Source organism: Chanos chanos, chromosome 3 (assembly GCF_902362185.1).
Source record: "Chanos chanos chromosome 3, fChaCha1.1, whole genome shotgun sequence".
Classification (NCBI taxonomy): Eukaryota; Metazoa; Chordata; class Actinopteri; order Gonorynchiformes; family Chanidae; genus Chanos; species Chanos chanos.
The window spans coordinates 34,988,807-35,013,064 of NC_044497.1; the positions used below are offsets into that span (position 1 = coordinate 34,988,807).

The 24,258-nt window shown below is 41.5% G+C and overlaps 3 protein-coding genes across 3 annotated transcripts; all 3 read right to left on the reverse strand.

The window, feature by feature from the left end:
• Positions 1–7,521: 7,521 nt before the first annotated feature.
• eef1a2 (eukaryotic translation elongation factor 1 alpha 2) lies at positions 7,522–12,326 on the reverse strand. The gene is made up of 7 exons (XM_030767214.1): positions 12,183–12,326; positions 10,918–11,097; positions 10,118–10,414; positions 9,612–9,762; positions 8,875–9,131; positions 8,427–8,661; positions 7,522–7,649 (listed from the first exon to the last, which is right to left on the reverse strand). The coding sequence occupies exons 1-7, from the start codon at positions 12,324–12,326 to the stop codon at positions 7,522–7,524; spliced, it is 1,392 nt and encodes a 463-aa protein (XP_030623074.1).
• Positions 12,327–13,784: 1,458 nt separating this feature from the next.
• mrgbp (MRG/MORF4L binding protein) lies at positions 13,785–17,955 on the reverse strand. Its single transcript, XM_030768766.1, has 5 exons — positions 17,808–17,955; positions 17,122–17,243; positions 16,913–16,994; positions 16,686–16,760; positions 13,785–15,649 (listed from the first exon to the last, which is right to left on the reverse strand). Exons 1-5 carry the CDS (start codon positions 17,941–17,943, stop codon positions 15,444–15,446), a joined length of 621 nt encoding a protein of 206 aa, XP_030624626.1. The 5' UTR covers positions 17,944–17,955; the 3' UTR covers positions 13,785–15,443.
• Positions 17,956–22,354: 4,399 nt separating this feature from the next.
• On the reverse strand, positions 22,355–23,801 carry LOC115807803 (DNA-binding protein inhibitor ID-1). Its single transcript, XM_030768963.1, has 2 exons — positions 23,260–23,801; positions 22,355–23,090 (listed from the first exon to the last, which is right to left on the reverse strand). The coding sequence occupies exons 1-2, from the start codon at positions 23,626–23,628 to the stop codon at positions 23,055–23,057; spliced, it is 405 nt and encodes a 134-aa protein (XP_030624823.1). The 5' UTR covers positions 23,629–23,801; the 3' UTR covers positions 22,355–23,054.
• Between the last annotated feature and the right edge of the window lie 457 nt (positions 23,802–24,258).

The following is a 24,258-nucleotide window of genomic DNA, read 5'->3' on the forward strand; positions in this document are numbered from 1 at the left end:
TGTAGATGTTGATAAAAAACACACACGCACGCACACACACACACTCACGCACACACACACAGTCACACACACACACACACACACACACACATAAGGAATGCACTTTCATTATTCACCTGGGAACTGAAAAACGTTGGCTTTGCCTTCATCTGCCTATTTAGCAATTCACTTGTGCAAATGAATGACTGAGCGGCTGAAACGAATTCAAAACACACGTCGCGCCAAATCTCCGTCTGCTGGTGTGTGGACAAACCAGGGCCCTGTCCTCCACTCAGAGAGCATTTGTCTCCCTTACATCCATGGGCCAAAACCTTCCCAGAGACGAGACTTTAATACGTGCCCTGAATTATTCAAAAACCCCACACTAAATTATTTATCGCACTCTGTTATATTTGGATGGGTTTGCGAAAAGTCTGTCTGACGTGGAGAAGCCAACCATGAGATACAAATGCATGAGATACAGATTCTCTCAAATCTCTCCCAAACTGCCTGCTTATTGTTTTAGCTTGTTGAACAGTGGCATGCAATGCTAACAGTGTCAAATTTTATCAACAGCTTTTGTGACAAAGAAGAAAAGAAGAAGAAAAGTGTCGGATAACCAGGGATTCACCAAATAGTCACTGTAGATTCACTTAATGCTTAATAGAGAACTTTTCAAATTCAAGGGTGTACTGGTGTGTATGTTCACGTATTTGTGTGTGTGTGTGTGTGTGTGTGTGCCTGTTTCTGTGTCTGTGTATGTTTGTGTGCGTGCATGCGTGTGTTTGTGCATGCGTCTCTGTGTGTATATGCGTCTCTGTGCGTGCGTGTGTGTGTGCGTGCATACATGTGTGTGTGTGTGTGGGTGTGTGTGTGTTTCTAAGCTGAACTCTTTATTTGATCTTACTGCTCTACCAGTATTTGGCCTGTTGTTGTTGTGAGGCAGCATCCTCTTTTCATCACACAGTACTTGACCAAATTTGACCAAATGCTAACCGGTCTTCACTACAGCTGTGCCATAGTTTTTGTTTTGGTAGTGGTGATTTTGGCTTTTGATTTTGGTTTTTGAAGGGTTTCAATTATTGTATAAAGCAGGTATCTGTATTATTTCTCAGGCCGATCTCAAGAGGTGTGGCACACATGAGTTTTAAATAAACCTGCTAAATCTATAAAGGAGTGGAGACAGGGTTCACTGTGATTAGTAGTGGTCTTCTGATCAGTCCCTTCACTCTCCGCAAACCCCCAGATGGTTCAAAGTAGATGACAAAACAATGCAAGGTCAACAAAGTCCTTTTCCACTCTGCAGGCAATTACTTCCTGTAAATGTCAAAGTAGAGAAGTAGGGCTCGGAATTCTGATGAGGTCACGATGTCTTATCGTAGAATGGCACCATCTGCGTGCTCACGCACGCACGCGTGCACACACACACACACACACACACACACACAACTACAATATACTTCAGTAGAATTATTTTTCACACTCAGATTGTTACAATCAAGCTTCCAGGGTGTATTTTATCCCAGACACTAGACTTGACACTTGACCAAACCAGACATACAACAATATTTTTAGCCCAGACATATAACAATAGACCAGACATATAACAATACTTTTACCTGGAGAGAAAAGATTTTAATCTAAAACAAGGTATGTATCTCCACTCATAGACAGACTGCCTTTTGTTTGAGGTAATTTACCTTTGATCAAACACACCTCATTGAAGATCTCCAATTTAGGAGATCTTCAGGATCTCAAATAGCTTATTCAGACCTGCTTATGTCAGAATGGCTCCACAACCTTCATAACATTATGGCTCTTATTCACGACACTGAGGGAGCCAGCCAGCTTTAATGTTCTTCTTTCCTCTTCTTCTGATCTGTGGATGTATTTCTGCATTCACTCACCCATTCCCCCAACACGGAGAGACCGGTGCGAGTAATTTAACTGCTAGATCTGCAGCAGATTCCACTCTTCTCTCCTGTCTTCTACCTGCTCCCTCCCTTTTACGTATCACTGAAACTGTTTCCAACGGTGCCACAGCAGACAGGCGTGTGATTCACAAGCAGGAGTGACTGAAAACTCTGAGCAAGACAGTAATGAACCCCAACAATTCTAATTTACAGTGGAAAACACGCCTCTCTCCCATGAGCTAACGCTTCACATTCCGGCTCTACCGACTGTAATTATTTTCACTTATCGTTTAAGCGACAGCTTCTGCCTCAAACACTTATTCATACAAATCACACAGAGAAAGAGAAATTACACTCCCCACAAATTGTGATTCAGTCTCAATTTAATTTTGAAGTGAGGAATAAGGAATATTCCAAGGAGCTGTAAAGAAAGGATATTGGTAACATAACAGTGTTCTTTTCTTTAACAGAACATCACCTAGACCGTTCTTTTAAAATAGCTGAAGACAACTAAAGCACCGAAAATACTGAAAAGATGACAATGAGGAATATAAAAACAGTTTCGTTTTAATTTGGTGGTAACTGAACATTCTCTTCGTTGTAAATGTAAGATCCCATAGGTTCCATTGTGACATTACTCTCATCTGCTTCATTTTTCCTTCATAGTTCTGGACATAACCTCAGTCTTTTCCCCTCTTTTTGCCCACAGCATCCACATCCCACCTCTCAACCCACCTGTCCCTCTATTCATTCAGTCGTTCATGGATTAGCTCCCAGACTTAGAGGCAGTCTTGCCCAGTAGGCCTGAGTTAGTGTTCAGAGGCTCAGGTGCCAAACGAACCAGTAGGAAACCGCAGAAGGAGACTGGCACCTGTGTCTAGCACCCTTGCAACTGAGAAGTCATTTACACCAAAGTGTAAACTAATGTGTGTATGCGCGTGTGTTTGCGGAAGATGAATATTAGTGGACGGCTTTCATAACCATTGTCTCTTGCATTAAGACGACTCTGTTAATGGGGATCTGACGAATCACTGGTTTTAACAGCTCAATTTCAAGATAGTGACCTTACAGCTGGAAGAGATGGGAGTAAATGTGCCAAGATATAAATAAACCAAACCACAGCCTCATATTCTCCAGTTACCAGCATCCTGAAGAAGACAGTATAAGAACTCTGTTGGAAAAAAAAAAAGAATTCTGAACTTTTCTTTTTCAACATATGGACTGTCCGTCACTCCCAGTATTCATTATTATAAGGTCCCAATCAACAGTGTTTTTTTCAGTGTCTAAAAGAAAGCAAATCATAAAAACTGCAGTCATGCAGATCTTAAGACACGCAGATGGAACGAACAGATGCGTTCCCAACACTAGGCCCTGAGGAACTGTGTTTGGTTAAATCATGTTTGTGTTGTGTGCATGGTAATGAATGCTTTAAGGGCAGATTTAATAGTAGCTTATCTGCACAGCAGCAGTTGTGTGCATATGTACCAGAACAGCATGGCTTGAGCTAAGGAGACCCAACACCAGTACAACAGAGACCCCTGCTGGATGACTGAACATTATTTTGACATCAATATTCTCTCGCGCGCTCTCTCTCTCTCCCTCCCTGTCTCTCTCTCTCTTTCTCCCTCCCTGTCTCTCTCTCTCTCTCTCTCTCTCTCTCTCATACACATTCTCTCACTCACACATTCTTTTACACTTTTTTCATTGTCTGACTGAGTCCACATAAACAGTGATTTGTCTGAGGTGTTCACTGTTAATCAATGCCCCTTAAAACCAGCTTTATGCTTTCATGATGGACCTAGTTTGTTGGGCTTCACGTTTATCTCTTAATCAATAAACATGTGAGAGGTCTTAGCTCTGATCCTGAGTGCTTGCTGAAAGGAATGACCTGCTATAAAATCAGTAATAACAGATCATGACAGAAGAAGAGTGCTGTTTACAGAATGCTAACAGTTTGGGGCATAACTATCGAAAGAGTGTATATTATAAAATTCTAAATCCTCTTCTTCTTTTACTTCTTCCTCTTCTTCCCCTTCTTCTTCTTAATGTTGTTCTTATTGTTATTATGACTGCTATTACGGCAGGACTTTAATGTCCTAACCTGTCAAAGGAACATACTTAGCCTCTCTTTGTGCAGACAGAGACCTGTATTACATGCTACCTGAACACTAATGTGTTCAACCAGACTGACGCATCAAACGGGTCATCACAGCGGCCCAAAACCATTTCTCAACTCCACTCTGTTAGTAGAGAGTACTCCTCAGAGAGTCCACCTCCGCTTCAATAAAGCACAACACAGTTTTAAAGATGCATTAAACTCATCAGAGTCACATGCTGCACAAAAATGAATCTATGTCATTTTAAATGCTTTTGATTTTTTGCACAGTTTGTATCCAAAATTTCTCTGAAATATACAGGCACTGTCTGAATAAATTGCTTACATCCAATACAGATTACCGTGAAATGTGTTCAGATCAGATTTTTTGTTCTGTTTGGGGGCACTGCTTGCTCCAGGCTTGCCTTTAAAACAGCACTGATTATATTTCTATGACAACCGTATCTAGCAGTCTGCTGCTGTGGTGACGTTTGATGAATCTGTTTTATCTGACAAAGTTGTGTTTATGCTGTATGTAATTCTGGCTTTTGGTGAAAAGAAAATATAAGCAATTTGGCATGCTCAGTTCACTGAAGCACTCTTCAGAAAAATAGTCAATGACATCATTGAAAGTCGCTTTAGTTATTATCATTATTGCCTTTAAATATAAAAATGATTTTATACAGATACCCTTTTGAATTAAAACAAAATATGGCCATATATAGTGAAAATAAATCTGTTAAAGCAGCTGAATTTCTGTTGTCTGAGGGGTAAGGTGCAGTCTCTTCCTCTATGACATCACTGTCCACTATCTCATTTTATGACCTGAGACAGGATGCACACACACACACACACACACACGCACGCAGACATGCTCGCACACACATGCACAAATGCGCTCGCGCAAACACACACGCACACACAAACACATGCACACAGACATGCACACACGTGCTCGCACACACATGCACACCCACACACGTGCACACACACACACACTCGTACACACACATTCGCACACACACACACATGCACACATGTGCTCACACACACACACACACATACAGACATACACATATGCACACACACAGACACACACACACACACACACACACACTCATTGTGGTCACTATTAAAAAATCTGATTGTCTGCTTTTTTACCTTGAGGCTGCCTCCTACGTTGTTAAATCTCCTACCATTAAACGATGCTTTACTATGATGCTATGATCCACTAATTAACTCCCAGTGGAACCATTCAAACCAGCAAAATGAAGTCATTTTGGAGCTTATCACCCAAACCTCAGACCCCATTACAGCAGAAACTTAAGACCTTGCCTTAGGGCAGTGGGAGAAACAGTGTCGGCTTGGTTTTCTGAACTTTGTTAATGGTCATAAAGATTGTAATCATTCCACTGATCGCCGGGTAAACGGTGCTGTATTTCTGTGGGACTGGGTTTGGATGGGCAGAAATAGATAAGCCACAGCTGCCATTTAGAGTGCCTGACTCCATCTCCTCAGTCCCATCCTCAGCTGTGCCTACAAGGTCCAGACTCTTTTCTTCCTCCGTCTCTGACTGTGAATCATTTTGTTCATTCAGAGTCAGAGATTGTATTTCTTTTCTATTCTATTCTGTCTATCCTACTTATTTTCTTCAAAAGAAAAAAAAAAACATGTCATAGACAAATGTGTGAACATGTGTGAGTTTCTTTGTAGTGATATACAGATGATAGAACAATGACAGTGTGTAAAGGGTGTTTGAGAGGAGGGTTTAATGGGTTTGTGCGAGGACAGGAGTTTATCCCAGTGTGTGTGGATGCATGTGTGTGCATAGGCCCGTTCATTTGTCATTGATTAATTAGTTGGAACATACATTGTGTAGTTATGAAGAGACTGGAGCAACCTTGGAGGACATGAGTCATTATTACATTAAGTGAAAACTGAAATTGCTGAAAACATGCATTTAACTACACCGTATTATTTACCTAATTAATCTGAACTTATATCCTTAACCTGGCAATAACCTAAACTGCATGTATTAAGGCACATCAGTCCAACGAGAGCACCAAAAGCAGTACATAATATTATAGTTACACCAACTCTCGGTCTGAAACGCAATATTACAATGCAAAGTGTGACAAGTCATTGTACAGATCTGAAATTAGAATAGGCAGAGAAGAAGGTGAAGTTCATATTAGAGAAGTTTTAAAGAACAGTGTTGTGTAAGTATAAATTAGCAGTAGTGTTTCTGTTCTGTGCATTCTAGAATTTGTCTGATTCACATATTTTAAAAGTTATGTTAATCAAATGAGTAATTTTACAGCCTTAGTCTCATCAGATTGTGTGTTGTCACTTCGTATCCCTTTAAATAAAAATGTCAGACAAAAGCACAGTCGTAGACCCTTTCTGACAATAGGACAAAAGCACTGTTAGGTAATTGCTTTGTACAGAAATTTGACTACATTACAGACGCTTCTTTATTCACATTTTTTTACATGCTCTCTTTAGATACAACTCTGCATATCCCATTGTGTGTGCATGTGTGTGTGTAACTTGTTTTATTCTTAGAAGTGTCTGGTTATTTTTTTTTCCTAACTGTTTGAATGCTTCTCCACAGTCTGCCAGTGTGGGTAGGGAAATCAACCCGAGATGACGAAGCTATGAACATGTTCCAGCCTCACACTGATATCGCAAACTCTAATAGTTGAACAACTTTGCTTTTTATTTGATCAGTCTGAAGGTCACAATCTCAGATAGCATACAACAGAAATATAAACAAAGCTTTAGACTGACTGGCCTACTACCTGCATACTCTTACAAACAATACAAAATTCACAACAGTCAACATGGTTCTCTTATATAACTCATTCACCATCATACACCAGTCACCACCATGACTTTGTGAGCTGCACAGTTTCCAGCCAACCGTCGAATGCCCTCAAATCACATCCCTCCATCTGTCCACTTTCTTCGATGCAAGTGGCTTATTTAGCAATATTGTACACCACAAATACATGCATGCACACACACACCTACACACACGCATGCGCGCACGCACACACACACACACACACACACACACACACACATACACACAAACAAACACACACAGATTCATATTTTTCTGAGTGTTTGTGAGCAGTGCCTCAAAGTCTAAACGCCAATCCACATACAGTGAGGTGTGTTTTTGTTTGGAATAACAGTGCAGACACAAACTCTTGCTCATTTAAAGTGGGCTACATTTTCACAAGGCTCTGACATGTGCTCTCACATGCTCTCTGTCTTTTTAACCCAAACATCATCTAGTCAGTGTCGGCGGAGAGCTCTTAACAAGATCTCAGATGGGTGGACAGAGCACGTCTAGCATGAGAGGCTAGTTATTGAGTCTGCTGAGGGAGGGAGTAGCTGTTGATTGGTTGGCTAAGGAGGATGGCAGCTGTAGATTGGTTGATTGAGGGAATAGAGGGTTGTCGACTGGTTGTACACGAGCAGGACCGAAGCTGCTGCATGGCCAAAGGTCAGATGTAGGCTCAGGGGTCACTTGTTGGCTTTCTGAGCCTTCTGAGCAGATTTGGTGACCTTGCCCGTGCCACCGATCTTCTTTTCCACGTTTTTGATGACGCCAACTGCAACCGTCTGTCGCATGTCTCGAACGGCAAAACGCCCTTCAAACACACACATACACACACATACACACACACACACAAAGGTATCAAACAACAAATCAAGAGCAAACCTTAACCTTACCGAATAAGCAAAGGCTTATTCGGTATCTTAAAATAGAACAACCAAGAGGAGTCAGATGTAGTGGGTTCTAGAAGAACATCAAAATTTTCTAAACTTGTACATAGTCCTTTTTTTTCAAACATTTGCGTACAACACTGGAAGCTCTAGCTTCTAAACTGGGCACAGGAGGAGTGGGCCTTTGAATCAGTCTGTTGTGTGTTCACTCTGACGGACTCCTAAACCAACTAAATGTATGACCCTTACGTTTTAAAGAAAAAACATTAAACACTGCTAATACAAGATTACATAGGAATATGACTTAACAGCTGATACGAGATCTCAGAGGACAAATTAGATGCTTTAACTGACAAAGTCAGAAATTAAACTGGTCCTGGAAACTGTGATGGAAATATTAGTCTAATGACTCTAAATGGGGAGGGTAATGATACAAGATCTTGAATCCATCAATAGAATGTGCATTAACCATAAAAATATATAAATATTTAAATCAATATTACAAACATTGTAGGTGACAAAAGATGTAATACTGGATCTGAATCAGCACATATAGCGTGTCAAAGACGTGACAGTTGTATAAAGTTTATGTAGCATTAAATGTCAAGGAGAAGACATTCTAATATTCTCAAAGTAATCAGTACGCAAGTAGCAAACGTTTAAAAGAGATCCACAGTGATCTCCCCTGCATTGCCACTCACCCAGAGGAGGATACTGAGAGAAGCTCTCCACACACATTGGCTTCCCTGGGATCATGTCCACGATGGCAGCGTCTCCAGACTTGAGACTTTTTGGGTTGTCCTCCAGCTTTTTCCCTGACCGACGATCGATTTTCTCCTTCAGCTCAGCAAACTTACAAGCAATATGAGCCGTGTGGCAATCAATGACAGGAGAATAACCAGCACTGATCTGGCCAGGATGGTTCAGAATAATCACCTGGGGGAGCAGGGAGAGAGGGAGGGAGAAAGGGAGAGAGAGAGAGAGAGAGAGAGAGAGAGAGAAGAGTTTTAAAGACAGTGGAGAGAGAAATAAATCGATCTTTTCAGTAAAAAAACGTGGCCTGTGTAAAAGTGACTAAGCTAATCTGTGCATTGATTAGCTGTTCTGTATTGCACTGAGTTGTGTCTTCAGTGGATAATAGACTCAAACCTGCGCTGTGAAGCCAGAGGCTTCCTGAGGAGGGTCAGATTTACTGTCTCCACACACATTACCACGCCGTATGTCCTTCACTGACACATTCTTCACGTTAAAACCCACGTTATCGCCTGGCAACGCCTCGCTTAGGGACTCATGGTGCATCTCCACTGATTTCACCTCTGTGGTTATGTTAACAGGGGCAAAGGTCACCACCATGCTGGGTCGTAAGATGCCGGTCTCCACTCTGCCCACAGGTACTGTGCCAATGCCTGATTGGAACAAACCCAAATTTTATTATAGACAAAAACGAACCGTACGATTACAGCCAAACCATTAATGAATAACAGACCTCTCAGCTGAGTGTGTACTTTTGGAAATATTGCTCCCTACAATATAAAAAGCTCCACCTCTGCCTTACTGTTTTAATGTTTTGTGAATATATTAAAAAAAAAAAACCAGGACAAAAGTGAACAAAAAGTCGCCTGCTCTGGTGCTTTTCCCCTCACTGTCTTCTGTTCTCTTTTTACCTGAATTATGCATAATTATTCCATCTGTATTGTCTATACTGTACAGTTCTTGTGCTATGATACAACAGTGATTAACCTATCTGTATGTGGAAATGATGTTAGTTATAATGGTTTAGTGAGAGTGCCTGATGATAAACATGAATATGAGTATCATTATCTCGTCGTTGTTATTGCTGCTGGTGCTGATGCTGATGATACTGATGGTGATGATAGGTGCAGTACCTCCTATCTTGTAGACATCCTGTAGTGGGAGGCGCAGTGGTTTATCAGTGGGGCGTGTAGGGGGCATGATGGTGTCCAGAGCCTCCAGCAGTGTGACTCCACTTGCATGTTGTTCCTTCCTGTCCAACTTCCAGCCCTTAAACCACGGCATCTAAAACACACACACACACAACATTAGACAGACACTAGTACTAAACTTTTCTGAATGTTTTCATTAGTTCTAAATTTTATGGGGATCAAAAATAAGCCCATATATATACTTAGTTTTCAATTATCAGCTATTATGGGTTAAAAGCAGGTTTGCATTTCACAAGATTAAGAAAATATCAGTGTTTGTGTCAGACTTGTGTGCAATCGGTGTGTCTGTATTAGTGTGTCATGGTGTAGTTAGAACTAATTAAGGGTCACCATTAGATTACTTATAATATGCAAAATAAACTTCAAGTTCAGATTTTACACTAGACCAACATTAACACAAATACACACTCTTTGTCTCCTCAACTAACATTAGAAGATGGTTCCAGCATGTTGTCGCCATGCCAACCGGAGATGGGTACGAAGGGCACGCCTGCGGGGCTGTAGCCGATTTTCTTGATGTAAGCGCTGACCTCCTTCACAATCTCATCGTATCGTTTCTCACTGTAGGGCGGCTCAGTGGAGTCCATCTTGTTGACGGCCACAATCAGCTGTTTGACGCCCAGCGTGTAAGCCAGGAGAGCATGTTCACGAGTCTGTCCGTTTTTAGAGATGCCCGCCTCAAATTCACCCACGCCAGCTGCCACGATCAACACAGCACAGTCCGCCTGTGTGTTTAAGCGGGATTAAAGGTTAGAGATGAAGATTAAGATTAGATTTCTATTGCACTCTGTGGGGTTTGCCTATCAAGTGACATACACTTTAGATATTTGATAAGGCTTTTGACTCAGGTAAAAGGTTAGGGCTAAACTATAGAGTGATAAAGACTGAAGGGCAAGCTGACAGGGCTGCCAGTCCATTCATACAAAAGTGAATATTAGCATTTGTCAAAAACTTCCCCCTCCCTCACACCCTCCCATGTGCACACCCAGCATATCAGAAATGACAGTGATAGATTGAGGCAGATTGTCAGTCAAATCACTAAGGTTGCTATAAGAAATTATTACCATACTGCTGAAATGTATCTATCTTTTTTGGGCTTAAAGGCATAGGGGAAGGAGAAAGGGAACTGGGATGGGATGGTGAGTGGAGTGGAAATCAAGGGAAGGGTCTTGGCGTTGATCTGAAGTTGTAAATCACAGTACGCACAAACAAAGTCAGAATGTTTCACCTGGGAAGTCCCTGTGATCATGTTCTTGATGAAATCTCTGTGTCCAGGGGCATCGATGATTGTGATGTAATATTTTGTGGTCTCGAATTTCCACAAAGAAATATCAATGGTGATGCCTCTCTCCCTTTCAGCTTTCAGTTTGTCTAGAACCCAGGCATATTTAAAAGATCCCTTCCCCATCTGCAAGGGAGACAGAGCTAGAGGTAAAACCAGAGAAATGGCTCCATCTAGTGCTCAAATCAGATCATTACTACAGTCCGATTCCCTAAAAAAATGAAAAACCTGTAGATTTTGTCATTTTGAATTAAGTACTGACTTCCAAATGACAAAAGCCATGTGTATTCTTGCTGACACATAGTTCTGGTACATAGTCACAGTAGCAGTGGTTTGTGGAAGGCATGACTACGCAGTAAATCATGTGTATCTCTTTGATTCAAGTCGTTAAGTGCACTTGCAGGAGTTCTTTCAGCCATTTGTACCTAATCAGGAACTGGAGAGTAAAAGATCTGTTCACTCAAGCTATTCCTGCTAATGGTTTCTGAAGTAGTAGAATGACTCTGCATGTCTTAGAGTCTCGTGAACACACACTCACTCATTCCCATTTCACAGTTCAGGTGCTGGATGTATACCTGTGTGTGTGCCTAAGTGAGAGTGGTGGTTCATCACTGGAGGGGGGTCTTAACCAGCTCAGTGAGGTAAAAACATACTGAGAGGAGACAGAAGAGAGTCATTCTCTCAGAGGCGCACAGACTGTTACGTAACTATAGTCTGTTACCTCAGACTACCAGCAAAGGCCCAGAGTTAGTAATGACACAATCTGCATAGAAATTAGTCTGGCCACTTCCCCCTCTCTTTCCTCTGTGTGTGTGTGTGTGTGTGTGTGTGTGTGTGTGTGTGTTGATGTATGACATTCTGAAGGGAGTCAGTGCATTCAGAGATGTCCCATTAGACATAACCAGCAAACAGACAGAATTTGATGACAATGTCTGAAGAAAACGTGCCTATTCGGTTTCATTGTTACTGTCAACTGTTATCAGACTTTCCACAAGAAACTGGAGGAGATCATAGCTGACTGTCAAAATGCGTGTTAAAAAAAGTGAAATATTCCATTTTTTCCTCTGTGGGTGGCCTATTTTTGAAACAACACCAAATTGTTCTATAATACTGACTGATTATAGCCTTTTCCTTATGTAGGAACAGAAGGTGATTTTACAGTGACTTTCAGGTTTTACAGAACCCTTCTCACATACAGAACTCTCTTTTACCTCTGCTGCTTCCCTCTCAAATTTTTCGATGGTCCTCTTGTCAATGCCACCGCATTTGTAGATGAGATGCCCAGTAGTGGTGGACTTTCCTGAGTCAACATGACCAATAACCACAATGTTAATGTGGATCTTCTCTTTCCCCATGGTAGCAGACTACAGAGGCCGCAGAGTCTCGGGGGGGGGTGGGCTGACTTGGGTGTCTAGTCATGGTGAAAAGAAAGGGTGTGACTTAGAATGACTCAATATCTTAAAATCAGAATCTTAAACTCTACATTTCAAAACACAAGTATATGCGTGAGGAGGTTTTTGGTGTCTCAGGAAAGAACTGTAAGCTTTTCAGCTTTTCGTTAGTTGCTACGTTAACATCAGATATTACGTAACATTGTGCATCGAAACGATATCTCTCGAATATCAAGTTTAATCTGTCCAGTTTAACAAGAATTTGTTCTTCAGGCTGCCACTGTAAGAGCAGCCCCTCTCTGTCTTCAGGCTGAATATGCACTCATGACTGAGTATTAGTTTGTATAACATCAGCAAGGAGTCAAACAGTCCAAACCCTCTCTCACCCTGCACCCTGTTAAGGGCCAAGGAGTCTATTTCTTTGACAACAAATACCAAAAATACAACACGGCAAGCGGGTCAGATATGCAACTGTCTCAGTAATACCTTCTCCATATTGCAAAGCTAGTGCGCAGCAAACATGTGAAATTACAATAGAATTTCTCATCAAGCTTGTCTAGATACTTTCTCTCAGTGAAGCCACCTATGAAATGACACATGAACATTACCTCAGAGCTAATGTCCACTTACATACAGATAGTTGTGCAGTACAGTAACACAGGAAGCTAGACAAGGTCTTCATGCTGCTGTTCTCTAGATTAGGAAGAGATCAAATTTGAGAAGAAAGGCGTGCGTGGATTCTTACCTGCGCTCTGAAAGCAAAGCGACTGTCTTCTCACAGTACAGAAAGCTCTGCACTGCTGACAAGTGTAACGCAGTGCTCAGAATCTTCCTGCCTACTGAACGCACCCCGCTTTAATACGGCAATGCGGCACAGTGAGACAGTGAAAGTTGGGGGGGGGGGGGGGGGTGAGAGAGAGAGAGAGAGAGAGAAATAAAAGCTGAAGAGGAGAGTAAACAGAGTAAATTGGGAGATTCAGTAGCCTGAGTGACTCAGCAGTTAGGCTGAAAATCCCATTCATACATGTGGGGATTATCTGAAAGTCTACAAATGCATTTAACATCATCTTCATAAGCCAAAAGATCTCTTCTGACTCTGACCTGCTATCAAATTTTACATTTTCTGCAGAGACAGAGTCTACAGTGATATCAAAGCAAGCTGTGAGGGTCATTAGCAGGCTGTGACATATGGCCTTTTGTCACTTTTTTGCATGAGAAGTAATAGATTCCATGTATGTGGTTTATATCAGAGAAAACTGAGTATGCTTGTGTTGACATTTGAATGGGTCAGAGCAGATGCTGAGTGTTGAACACAGTTTGGAAATAAAAGTCAGTCACAATACAACTGCAACATCAAATTTTAATAAAGGCTCAAACCTTCACAAATAATGTGTGGAATGAATAAATAAAGCAAGACTAAAACTGACATAAAATGTTTCATCAAAACCCAAGTTTGACTTTACAAGTCATCCTTCCTAAACGCTATTTTCTGAATTTATCCTGAATCTGGGCCCTATAGTCAGTCAGAGGTTTCACCTTCCCAATCAATGACCTGGTTTTACACAAACATAAAAATGCAAAAGCAAATTCATTTTAACCAAGATCATATGGTGGTACAATAAGCGACGTGATTAAAAACAGGAGTAACAAAGACTGTTTCTATGAAACTAAAACTCTGAACAAACGAGTATACAGTCTTCATCTAACATAAACACTCTGGACTTCATCACACACAGGAACATCGCTTCCATATCAAATGTGATGTCGTTCATCTGAAAACCAGCAAAATGACATTTGGGGGCTTAACGTTAAACACGGGAATTACACTGTGAACTACAACACAATTATTGTAAGGAGGATTTCCTTCACTCTTGGGCTGTGCTCGAGTTGTCCTTGTATCGGCTGTGCTTTTGGACAGCCCTTTAAAAGTGCTTATAAAGCCATCATGACATACAGATTCCCCAGTCTTCTTTTGCACAACCTCACGTGTTGTCATTGTGCCAGGTTTCACCCTGCTTTTAGGAATTAATGGCTCAGCCATATTTATCTGGAATTTCACCATTTGTTTTGGAGTAAAATGAGCACAATGTAGGCATTTTTGTGTAAATCACTGAGACTATAGTAACAGTCAAAGCAAAAAAATAAGTTGAGTGATTATCACAGACTGGTATGTGTCAAGGTTTATACAGGATACGCGTTTTGAAACTGCTTGAAATCATCTAAAGGTGACATTTGATGACATCTGTTGTGTTACTGGTAAAAAATGAGACATAGAATCAAACCTGGTTTCCACGCAAACTTAAGTTTTGTAAAGGCCGGTCAGTGTTGGCTTTATTTTGACTTTAACTTAAATATACCACCTAGAATCAACAGGCCTACGTAGGCTTTTAAGTCTATGGACGGTCAACTTTGTCCAGAAACGTCACAGATGTACAAAATTAAAATAAGACCGTGGAATTCAATCACAGTAGTCATCCTCATTTTCTGTGCTCAGCAAACTTGTGTGAAGGATGTTATGGAGCCTCAAGACGGCTCATGGGGGAAAAGGTTCAGTACAATACATAAAGGATGACCTATTCTGATTTTCAGATGTTTCATAGCTTTGTTTTTTTGTTAGTTTCTCCAAAAAAGGCATACAGGGAGACGAAAGAAGGGAAACAGCACAAAAAAAAAAAAGACTTGAATCTCTAAATAAAAAACAAACTGAAAATACATATTACCCAGAATATGTTATGGTGAAGGTCTCATTCTTCCTTAACCTTATGTAGCAGACTGGCCGGGAAAGAGAGACCTCAAATCTATGGTTTCTTAATGCTTCTCCCCTCCAATGAATGACAAGGGCAAATTAGTTTATTGCTCTCCTCTGCTCATATCATCATCCTCCAATCCTAACACTAATGTTTGACTCCTGTGTAGTCTGCACCACATCTACATCTCTCCTCCATTCACCATCCGTCTCCCTTGTTCAGCATCAGCATAACTGCCAGTTTAAACCAGTCAGTGACTCCAGCAGGCAGTCTTTGCTCCCCAACACTGCTGCAGTACGTGCAGGCCTGTCTGTATCTCCCCCTGGTGGTGAGTTTATGTCCTGCGGCGTTTGGCTCCACCAGGGCTGGACGGGTTGCTGGAACTGAGCACTTTCTCAGTGGCGCGATTCCGTTTCCTCTTTTCCCACGATACCTCTTTCGCAGTGCCTGATTCACCCGAATTTTTCTCTCCCCGATCCTTTTCTCGTTCTTTATCTTTGCTGCTGGATCTCTCCATCGTCTTCACAGAGGAATTACTGCCTGGCGAAGGAAAAGGGGATAAGAAGGGAAGGAGAGGGAGAGGATGGAGGGACAGAAAAAGAGGGCATTGGGGAGACAGAAAGAGAGAGAGAGCATTCAATTTGTTTTGAAGAACAAACAACTACAAAAAGCTGTATAATTCAAAAACTACAGAATGAACAATGACTGCATGCAACAAACACTACGATCTCTTTGGGGAATGGCCCTTCCTCACATGTTAAAGGGGCATCTGCACAATGGAAAGTTCTATTTCATCTTTTCTTACTGCTCCATTTGCACTTCAGCAGTACTGATATCCCGCGTTTACACAGTCTCAGTGATAGTGTCACATGTTCCTAGTCACGGAATAAATTTTTGCGTACACACACAAAAAGTTCCGCATTTGAGTTACAGGGTGATTAATACACAATGGAAACATTCTGATACGTCCTGACTTCCCCCATGGTATCCATCTGAACTCATATCCAAAGTCTCTGGCAGTCTATTACAATGCTTTCCATCAAAACTTCCATCAGAATCCTAATGATTTCAACAGGACACATTTGTGAAACACGTGTATACAAAGAAAAGACAGAATTGACCAAATATAGTGAAACAGAGAAAATGAGAGAGAAAAAGAGAGGGAGAGTGTAAATAAAGGGATAGAGAGATAGAGAAAGACGCACGCTCTGGACAGAGGAGTCTCGTTAAGAGTCGGTCTGTTAGGAGCTCTAGTTGGAGTTTTGGAACAGAGCGAAAGTGTTCTTCTGTCCATACTTCTCCAAATCCTGGCCAGCCAAACTGGGACACAGACCTTTAAAAACCAGACACAGATGACCAGAGTAAGGGAGACTGCGCTGCGTACCAACGGAAGAACGTTCCAGAAAAAAAAAAAGGTGCAGAGACGCAGACTGAAACTCAGGCTCGTGTCGGGGGGGAAAAAAAGAAAGAAAGAAAAAGAAAGAAAGAAAGAAAGAAAGAAAGGAAGAAAGAGGTAGACGAAAGAGAAAGAGAGGATTACACGAAGTGGAAAGAAAGTGAGTGAATGGAAAAGAACCTTCTTCATGAGTTGCTGGCGGGTCTCTCTCTTCTTTGAACTCTTCTTTCACATCCTCCTCTGATCCCAGTTTACCTGTAGAATGAGTCCAGAAAACAGGGGAATAGGTGAAGGAAGATGTAGGACAGTAAAGAAAGAGAAAACAGTAAATTATATATCATCCAAAATAAATCTGATCAACCGATCAAAATCACACAGAAGAGTGTATGAAAAAAACCACCATTTACCTTCTTTCACATCTTGAATAATGTCCTCTGGTAAGACGAAGGGCTTTTCTGAGTTCGGGAATGGCAGTATCTCAGACTCGTGCTGGAATGGGAGACAGAATGGCCAGATTTACAGCTTTAGATCTCATTCTATTGAGCATACATTTTAAAACAGCAAACAGACAAGTTTTTATTACTCCTGTGACAGGCTGAATCAGGTATCCACTCACCAAGGCCTGCATGTCGTACATTGTTCCCAGGTGATCCCAGATTACTTTAGAGGACACCTGTCTCCCGATATTCTGGCTAAATTTATCACGGATACAGATCATGTGAAAATGCCGATTTACTCCTGCAGTGAAAAGTCATTGAGGTGGTGTTAGTCCTCATATATCCCACTACTATACATACTGACTGATCATCAATGACAGCTTATAAGCTATAATGAAGCTATAACTATACTCGCCCAGAGTAATGTGGAGACATTAATACAAATTGATAGGTAACCTACGTAGTTAACTAGGAGCGTATATTTTGTTGTGGATGTCCATTTAGGAACAAATAAATAGGCTAAAGCGTTCATTAGGCTACTCTGCTATCTAACGTTAGCTTGCTGGTTAGCTCGCTAGCTTTATTAGCCGTACGGACGGCCTTCCTTGCAGCTTTCTGTTCATTGCAGCTTTCAGCTTCAGCAAAAATCATCACACTTATATTACCTAAAACTAGATACATATTTTTCAAAGGAAGTTTGTGGTTACGTATGTGCATTGTCCCACTTAACTGTTCATGCAACTTTAAGCAAGTGAATTTATGTTGCTCATTTTTGGCTAAGACTCTACCGTATTACGGGGATATGGGGCCTAATGTGGTTGCTAGCTAGCTAGAAGTACTTGCTTGATATGACTAATACTCTTACCGACAGGTTTATGACCCAGCATGGCATGAAAGAGGCACACTTCCACCTCTTGGCTCCATACTACAGATTCGTCGACGGGTGAAAGTCCCGAGTCTGCCTGCTTTTCGTCTGCGGGCACTGCTTCGGCTTCCCCCATGTTACTGTTCAAGTCTCTAGTATAGCCTGCTCCTTTTGTGTACTTCAGTATAGAGCGATTAGCGCAACCCAGTGGCCAACACTGGTAATCAATGCTACTACTGTATAGCTGAGGTAAATATACTCCCTGACGGCTTATTTTATGTATACATAAAGCAACGGGTTTCTTCGTAATTTAATGAACTTTAATGTAGGCTAACTACACTCGTAATTATACTAAAATCTTTTTTCCCAGTCAGAAGAGAATTTGACACGGTGCACATTCCACAAAGTTGGTGTAGTGGACTTGTTACTGTGGTATTTTGTATCCAACAAGCACTATCTCTTTGTTTCATACTGTATGGTGGAAAAGTCCAGGATGGCTATTGTGACTTTAGTTGAATAGTGTCCACCAGCTGCTGGACTGACATCACGGGATCTCAGCTGTCGGTGTCCTCATAAGTGAACCTTTGTGTATGAGTTAGACTGTCACATTCACAGAGGGATTACTAGTTATGTGTAAAGTGATGCGCTGTTCGATTATTCAAAAGTTTGTTTCAGACAACGGGGAACTGTACCAACTGCTCTTGATTTGTAAATTAATTTCACACTCAGCGATTTCACTGTTGTTGTTTCACATACGGACACAAGGTGGCGGGAGATCATTGGAGGTGTTGTGTGCCGTTCTACTGTATGCTTATAAAATATCAGACGTGTCAGTATTCATTGAACGAGCAATCAAAGTAATTATTGTGTAGGCCAGGGGTCTTCAAACGCATTAACCAGAGGGCCATCTCACTTGCTCTTCACTCTTCCTGGGAGGCGGGTTGAGGGTGTGAAGGCGGATGCACAGGGGAAAAAATATTTGAACTTTTGTCATATTGGATATTTGACATGTTATTAGTTAATCGAGCAATTGCTATTAAAGAAATAAAGTTTCCATGAGCCAAACTCCTACGTCTCCTTTAATCAGTGTGAACTGTGAGGCTACGTCTGGCTGGCAAGACGGTCAATGTCAGAGTCCATTTTTGTCACTGTCAGTCAGTTGATGTGGATGTTTATCAGTGAGTCTGGATCTGGTTGGATATCTGGGGGGTATTCCAGAAAGCGGGTTTAGTGAAAACTCTGAGTTAGTTAATAAGAAGTAATCCCCCTAATAGAAGAGCACTATGGCTTTGTTTTGCTTGGAGAATGAAGCCAGAGGGCTCTTCTTTTAGGAGGTTTACTACTTACTCTGAGTTAACTAACTCTTGAGTTTTCGCTAAACCTGCTTTCTGCAATACCCCCCTGATGTGTTTCAGTCTTGAAAATGTTTGCTCACAGAAGTAGGTGTTGGCAAAAAGAACTGACATTTTAAGTGCATGCTCTTTTAGACTGGAGTAGGTCTGTGGGGAAAGAGACGTAAAAATCGGGGCTTGACTCGAATGCGTCATTCATATTGTCAAAGCATTGTAATTCGGACAATGCAAACCGGTAATTGGCCTGACACAATTAGTACCGGCTGGGAACGGGTTATGAAAAAGTCGTGTTTTTCGCGTGGACATGAGGTTCTTGACATATCGGTTGAAACTCACTTTGCAACACTTTCAGGGCCCGCATGCACTTTTTGGCGGGGAGTGCAAGCTGCGGCTTTAGTGTGGTGGGGTAGAGACCCAATGTTACTTCCAATACTTTTACATACGCATGCATATCGCAGATGGGTTTCCCCTTGTCTTAAAGCAGCATGCTGAGACCTTTGAGTAATTCTGTTCCATCTGTTAAAAAAGTGATGTGCCATTTGCAATCTGCATGGGTAAACTCTGACCTAGATGAGCTCTTCGGTAGCGTAAACGCGTTGATCGCGGGTCACAAGTCAAACATGCGTTTCAGAATTCGCCCCCAACTCAGCCAACAAATGCCCGTGTGATAGAATACCTCTTCGTAAACAGCATTCACCTTATACAATAAAAATCCCAAAGTGCCCGTGGTTAAGAGCGTTAACTGATGACATTAACACAGGACACCACACCTTTCAAGGCAAACTCCCTCTGAACTGCTTCATAACAAAATGCCTACTGATGAATTAGACAGTCGGGCACGTGTGGGCGCACATATCCACCTCCGTTTTAATACGTTAAACCACCCCTCACGCGGCCCTGACCGTGCTCGGATCCCCATCGACAGTCACACAAACTAGCTTGGCCCAGTCGATCCCCGAATCGGCGAACTTTTTCGTAGATATCCTCTTCCGTTGTGTTTTCCTTGCAACTGTACTGCACCAACCTCCTCTGTAATTAAGTGCTCTTTATCAATCCCCTGGGTGAACAAAACAAAAGTTGTGCCCTGCCTCCCACATCACCGGTTTCAAGTGCAAGCGAAAAAGTCTTCTGATTTATTTTGCAAATGTGGATTATTCCTAATTTCTTCAGTTCTTCGTTCAATGGCGCTCGTGGATGGACTCGCGGAGTTTAACAAGTCTCCTCTGGACACATCTCCGTTGCGACTGGGGTCGGGCATTGCTTCGCTAAGTTTCTATCATGAAATATTCCACTGCTAGCTATTAGCTTGGCCACTTGACAACAAGCTCGAACCGACATTTCTCACCTTTTATATTTTGGGTGTTCTCACTTGCATCAGACAATAGTACAGTATTTGTCTTTATGAGGAGACTCGTAATGCCGACGCAGGCTTTATTCTTTGAACATGGCTACCGACACTTGTGAAACAAACGGCCCCGTCTTTGCACTGCACAAAGAAACAATGATTGCAATCTACCGTTGCATGAATATTCTGTTCTCCCGAGTCAACTTGTCTTTTCTTTGACATGGCTTCACCCACCGAAGAACGTTTAAAACTGATAATGGCTATGTAGTCTAGCACACAGGAGTGCTAGTGGCGGGAAAGGGTAAATGATGCTTCGAGGTATGGGTAATCTTTCGCCTAATACTTCCACGAAAGCTCTCATGAGATGATGAAAAGAAGAGTGGTTCGGCGGGCCGGACTATATGTAGGCCTACTGCTACTTTTGTTGAAAGAGCCGTTCAAATCAAAGGAGCGAGCCGTAGTTTGACGACCACAGCATCCCTTTTTGTCGTTTTACAGTTGCATGTGGTACCGCGTGCAGTTGGATTAAATCAATGATTATATCAGATATCACGTTTTAAAAAGTAATATTTGGTAACAGTCACAAAAGTATGATTCAGACTGGTACAGATTTTCCTCAAATCTGAAATGTTCTAAATCTAATATATTACCAACTTTCAATAACTTAACGATATTTTGCATGTTTTGCATTCATTTTCATATAGCTCTGCTGTCTGAATATATTCATCATCCATTAATAACATCTTTACAACATCATTAATAATAACACATTATTAACTGACAAAAGCCATTTATATTACCTGGTTTGTATTACCTGTTGAACTGTGTTAATGTAAATGTAGAGCACATTAAACTGTGTTGAAATTACTTTAAAATACTTAATCACTTTAACTAAATCTTTTTATATTTATTTATTTTATGGTGAAATTGTAGGCTTGCTTGTTTACATGGTAATCCTACTGCTGGTTTCAACCACACTGAGGTAGAACCACTTCTCCACAGATCACACCAGTTTGTTTCAAATGTGCATACAGTCTTTCTTCCCTGATGCAATGTTATTCCAATTCCCCTCCAGTGCAATGCGCACAGCTGCAGTGTGTGAGTGTGACTGTGTGTGTGTGTCTGTGTGATAGCATTGTGCCAAGGGCAGGGAAGGGCAGGCGGGCCCAGACTGAGCGGCGCCGTCGCACACCTGGGGAAGTTCAGGTTAAATAGCTCCACATTCCTCTGTGCACAGCTGATTGAAACATTAACAAACAGTAATCCGCCAGGCAGGCTGCAGATGGGCTGGGATCACGGCCAAGGAAAGAGGCTCACTGTGCTTATGTTGTTTGTGTGTGTGTTTGAGAGAGAGAGAGAGAGAGAGAGAGAGAGAGCAGGAGAGTGCTGTAGATATGTTTCAAATGTGATTATACAGGTTGTACATCATCTGAGTTTTTAAGTTCTATACTCCAATGTTTTATTGGCTCATTTTAAAATAGGAATGCCTGTTGCCACACATTGTGAGTTTCTAAAGAGAGAACAAGAGCAGGAACTACTTTGATATGGAACAATTAGATGATAGTGTGAGGTTGGGGTCACATAATTAATTTGATCATGGTTGACATGCATCATTTACTCAGTGATTTGGTGAATCATACGCAGCCTGCAGTGGCCTCGTTCTCCTACATTAAGCTTGAACACAGTACAAAAGTATACTTAAGTGTTCACATGAGTCTTTAATATATGTATAATAACAGGGCAATCAGTTTTCTGGATTAAAGAAATACTTTAAGAATTTTTTGTAACTTTTTCTTAATTTTTTTAAATTATGAATTAAAAAACTAGGCTGTTAGCTATGTTTGTATTATTCATAGTGAACAAAATATTCTCTGTCTCCTACAGTATTTAGCCCTTTCCAATGAATCAGTAACAGTCTGTGTAAGGCAATTTAACTGTTTCCAGTAAAGTTTTTTACTATTTTGACTTCTCTGGTTAGAATACTAAGATGCAGTGAATAACCAACTGTATCACACAGTCAAAATAACTGAAGACGAGCATACTTATTCCCAAAATACTATCTGTTTTAATAAAAACACCTTTAGGTACATTGTAATAGAACAATATCAGTGTTGATATTGTAAAGCATTGTAATATACAATACAAATTAGCTCAGCAATCTGAGAAGTTGACATTCTTTTTTAACAAAACATAAGGACATTCTCTATATGTACATTATTCAAAATACAAAAAGAGAATAGGAAGGCATAAAAAAAGATATAGACTTTCAAATGAAATCCTTTACACGAAGTAACTGTTCTGAGCGCTAAACCTTTGACTCCAAAATGCTAGATCTAAACTCCCGTTTCATTTCGGTCTGGGGACTTCCAGTTCAGTCCGGGGACGCTCTGAATACGACAATCCCATTCTCAGTCTCTTGCTCTCACGGCCAGCGTCTCTTCGAATGAGGTTCTGGCTTTACTAGCCTCTTGATTCTAGGCTCACGATGCGTCCGCGACGTCTCCATTGGCAACCGTGATCTTGCTACTGCTGTGCTGGTAACGCATGAGATCAGCGGCACAAGATTCTGTCGTCTGAACAACCATTCTGAGGAGAAAACGAGAAGGTCTGTAAATGTAAGGCTCACAAATCAGTTGGGTGCTTTTAACCGATAACTTGACCATCGAAAAACACAGAGAAGTATAAGATAATATGGACATTTAAACGTTAGGGTTACATCGATGAACACTGATCCAAGAGTGATTTGTTTACGTACCTCCACAGAGATGCTACTGAGTTCTGCATTGAGAGTTGTCAGAGGTGTGCGGGTGAGAGATGACCCGGTTGTGCCCTGTTGACGGTTCATGCCTGGCGAGTCCAGTTCGACCTGGAGGTCCCAGATGTAATCGATGACGTGCTGTAAGATCTCTACCTTGCTGGCCTTCTTGTTCGGCGGCAGAGTGGGCACAAGCTCCTTTAGCTTGCTGTAGCAGCTGTTCATGTCTTGAAGAAATGCGCTCATCTGTTCATCCAACAATGGGATCTTACATTTGGAGATAGTCAGACTCTGATCAGAGAGGCACCGCACCACGTCGTCGCTCCCAACCTTGCTCTTCAGGGCACAGGTAGATCCAACAACTTTCATCTTGACTGTTCAATCTTAGCTTCAACGAAAATGTAGCCTAATAAAAGTGATCTTGACAGAGCCTGGATATGACTTTGAAATGTAGGCAGAATGAGGCGATAACTGGGCTTCGTAATGCGCAGCTCCTGTGACTAATTCCGTAAGAATTTGAATGGCCACTTCTTTCTGAATATCTGACAGGTAGTAGTCACATAGTGCTATGATGCTGCTTTATATCTCTGAGGAGGATTTTGGGGCGTGACCAATCCGGTAAACTTTGAAAGTCAGGACCAATGAGAATCATAGTCTTGCAGAAGGGTACGGACAGCAACGTCCTTCTCCACCAATAACTGCGCAGTATAAATTATCAGCCTTTACAATCTGTTAGGGATGGTGTTACAAATGGAAACAAATGTGTGTTTTTTTCTGTTGGTGCGCTGTGGGAACCCAGCTGTATGTCCCCTGGGGACTCTGCAGGTGTAGCGATTGCACTGGGGGTGTGGGTGGAGGGTATTTTCATAAAGAATGCCGCAATTACTCTGGGTGAATAGACTTTAAATTGCCACTTTATATAGTATTCGCCCCTCTCCGTCGTGTTGTTCTGAAACTCAAGCCTGTCCTGTCCAGAAAAATTAATTTGTATTTTGCATT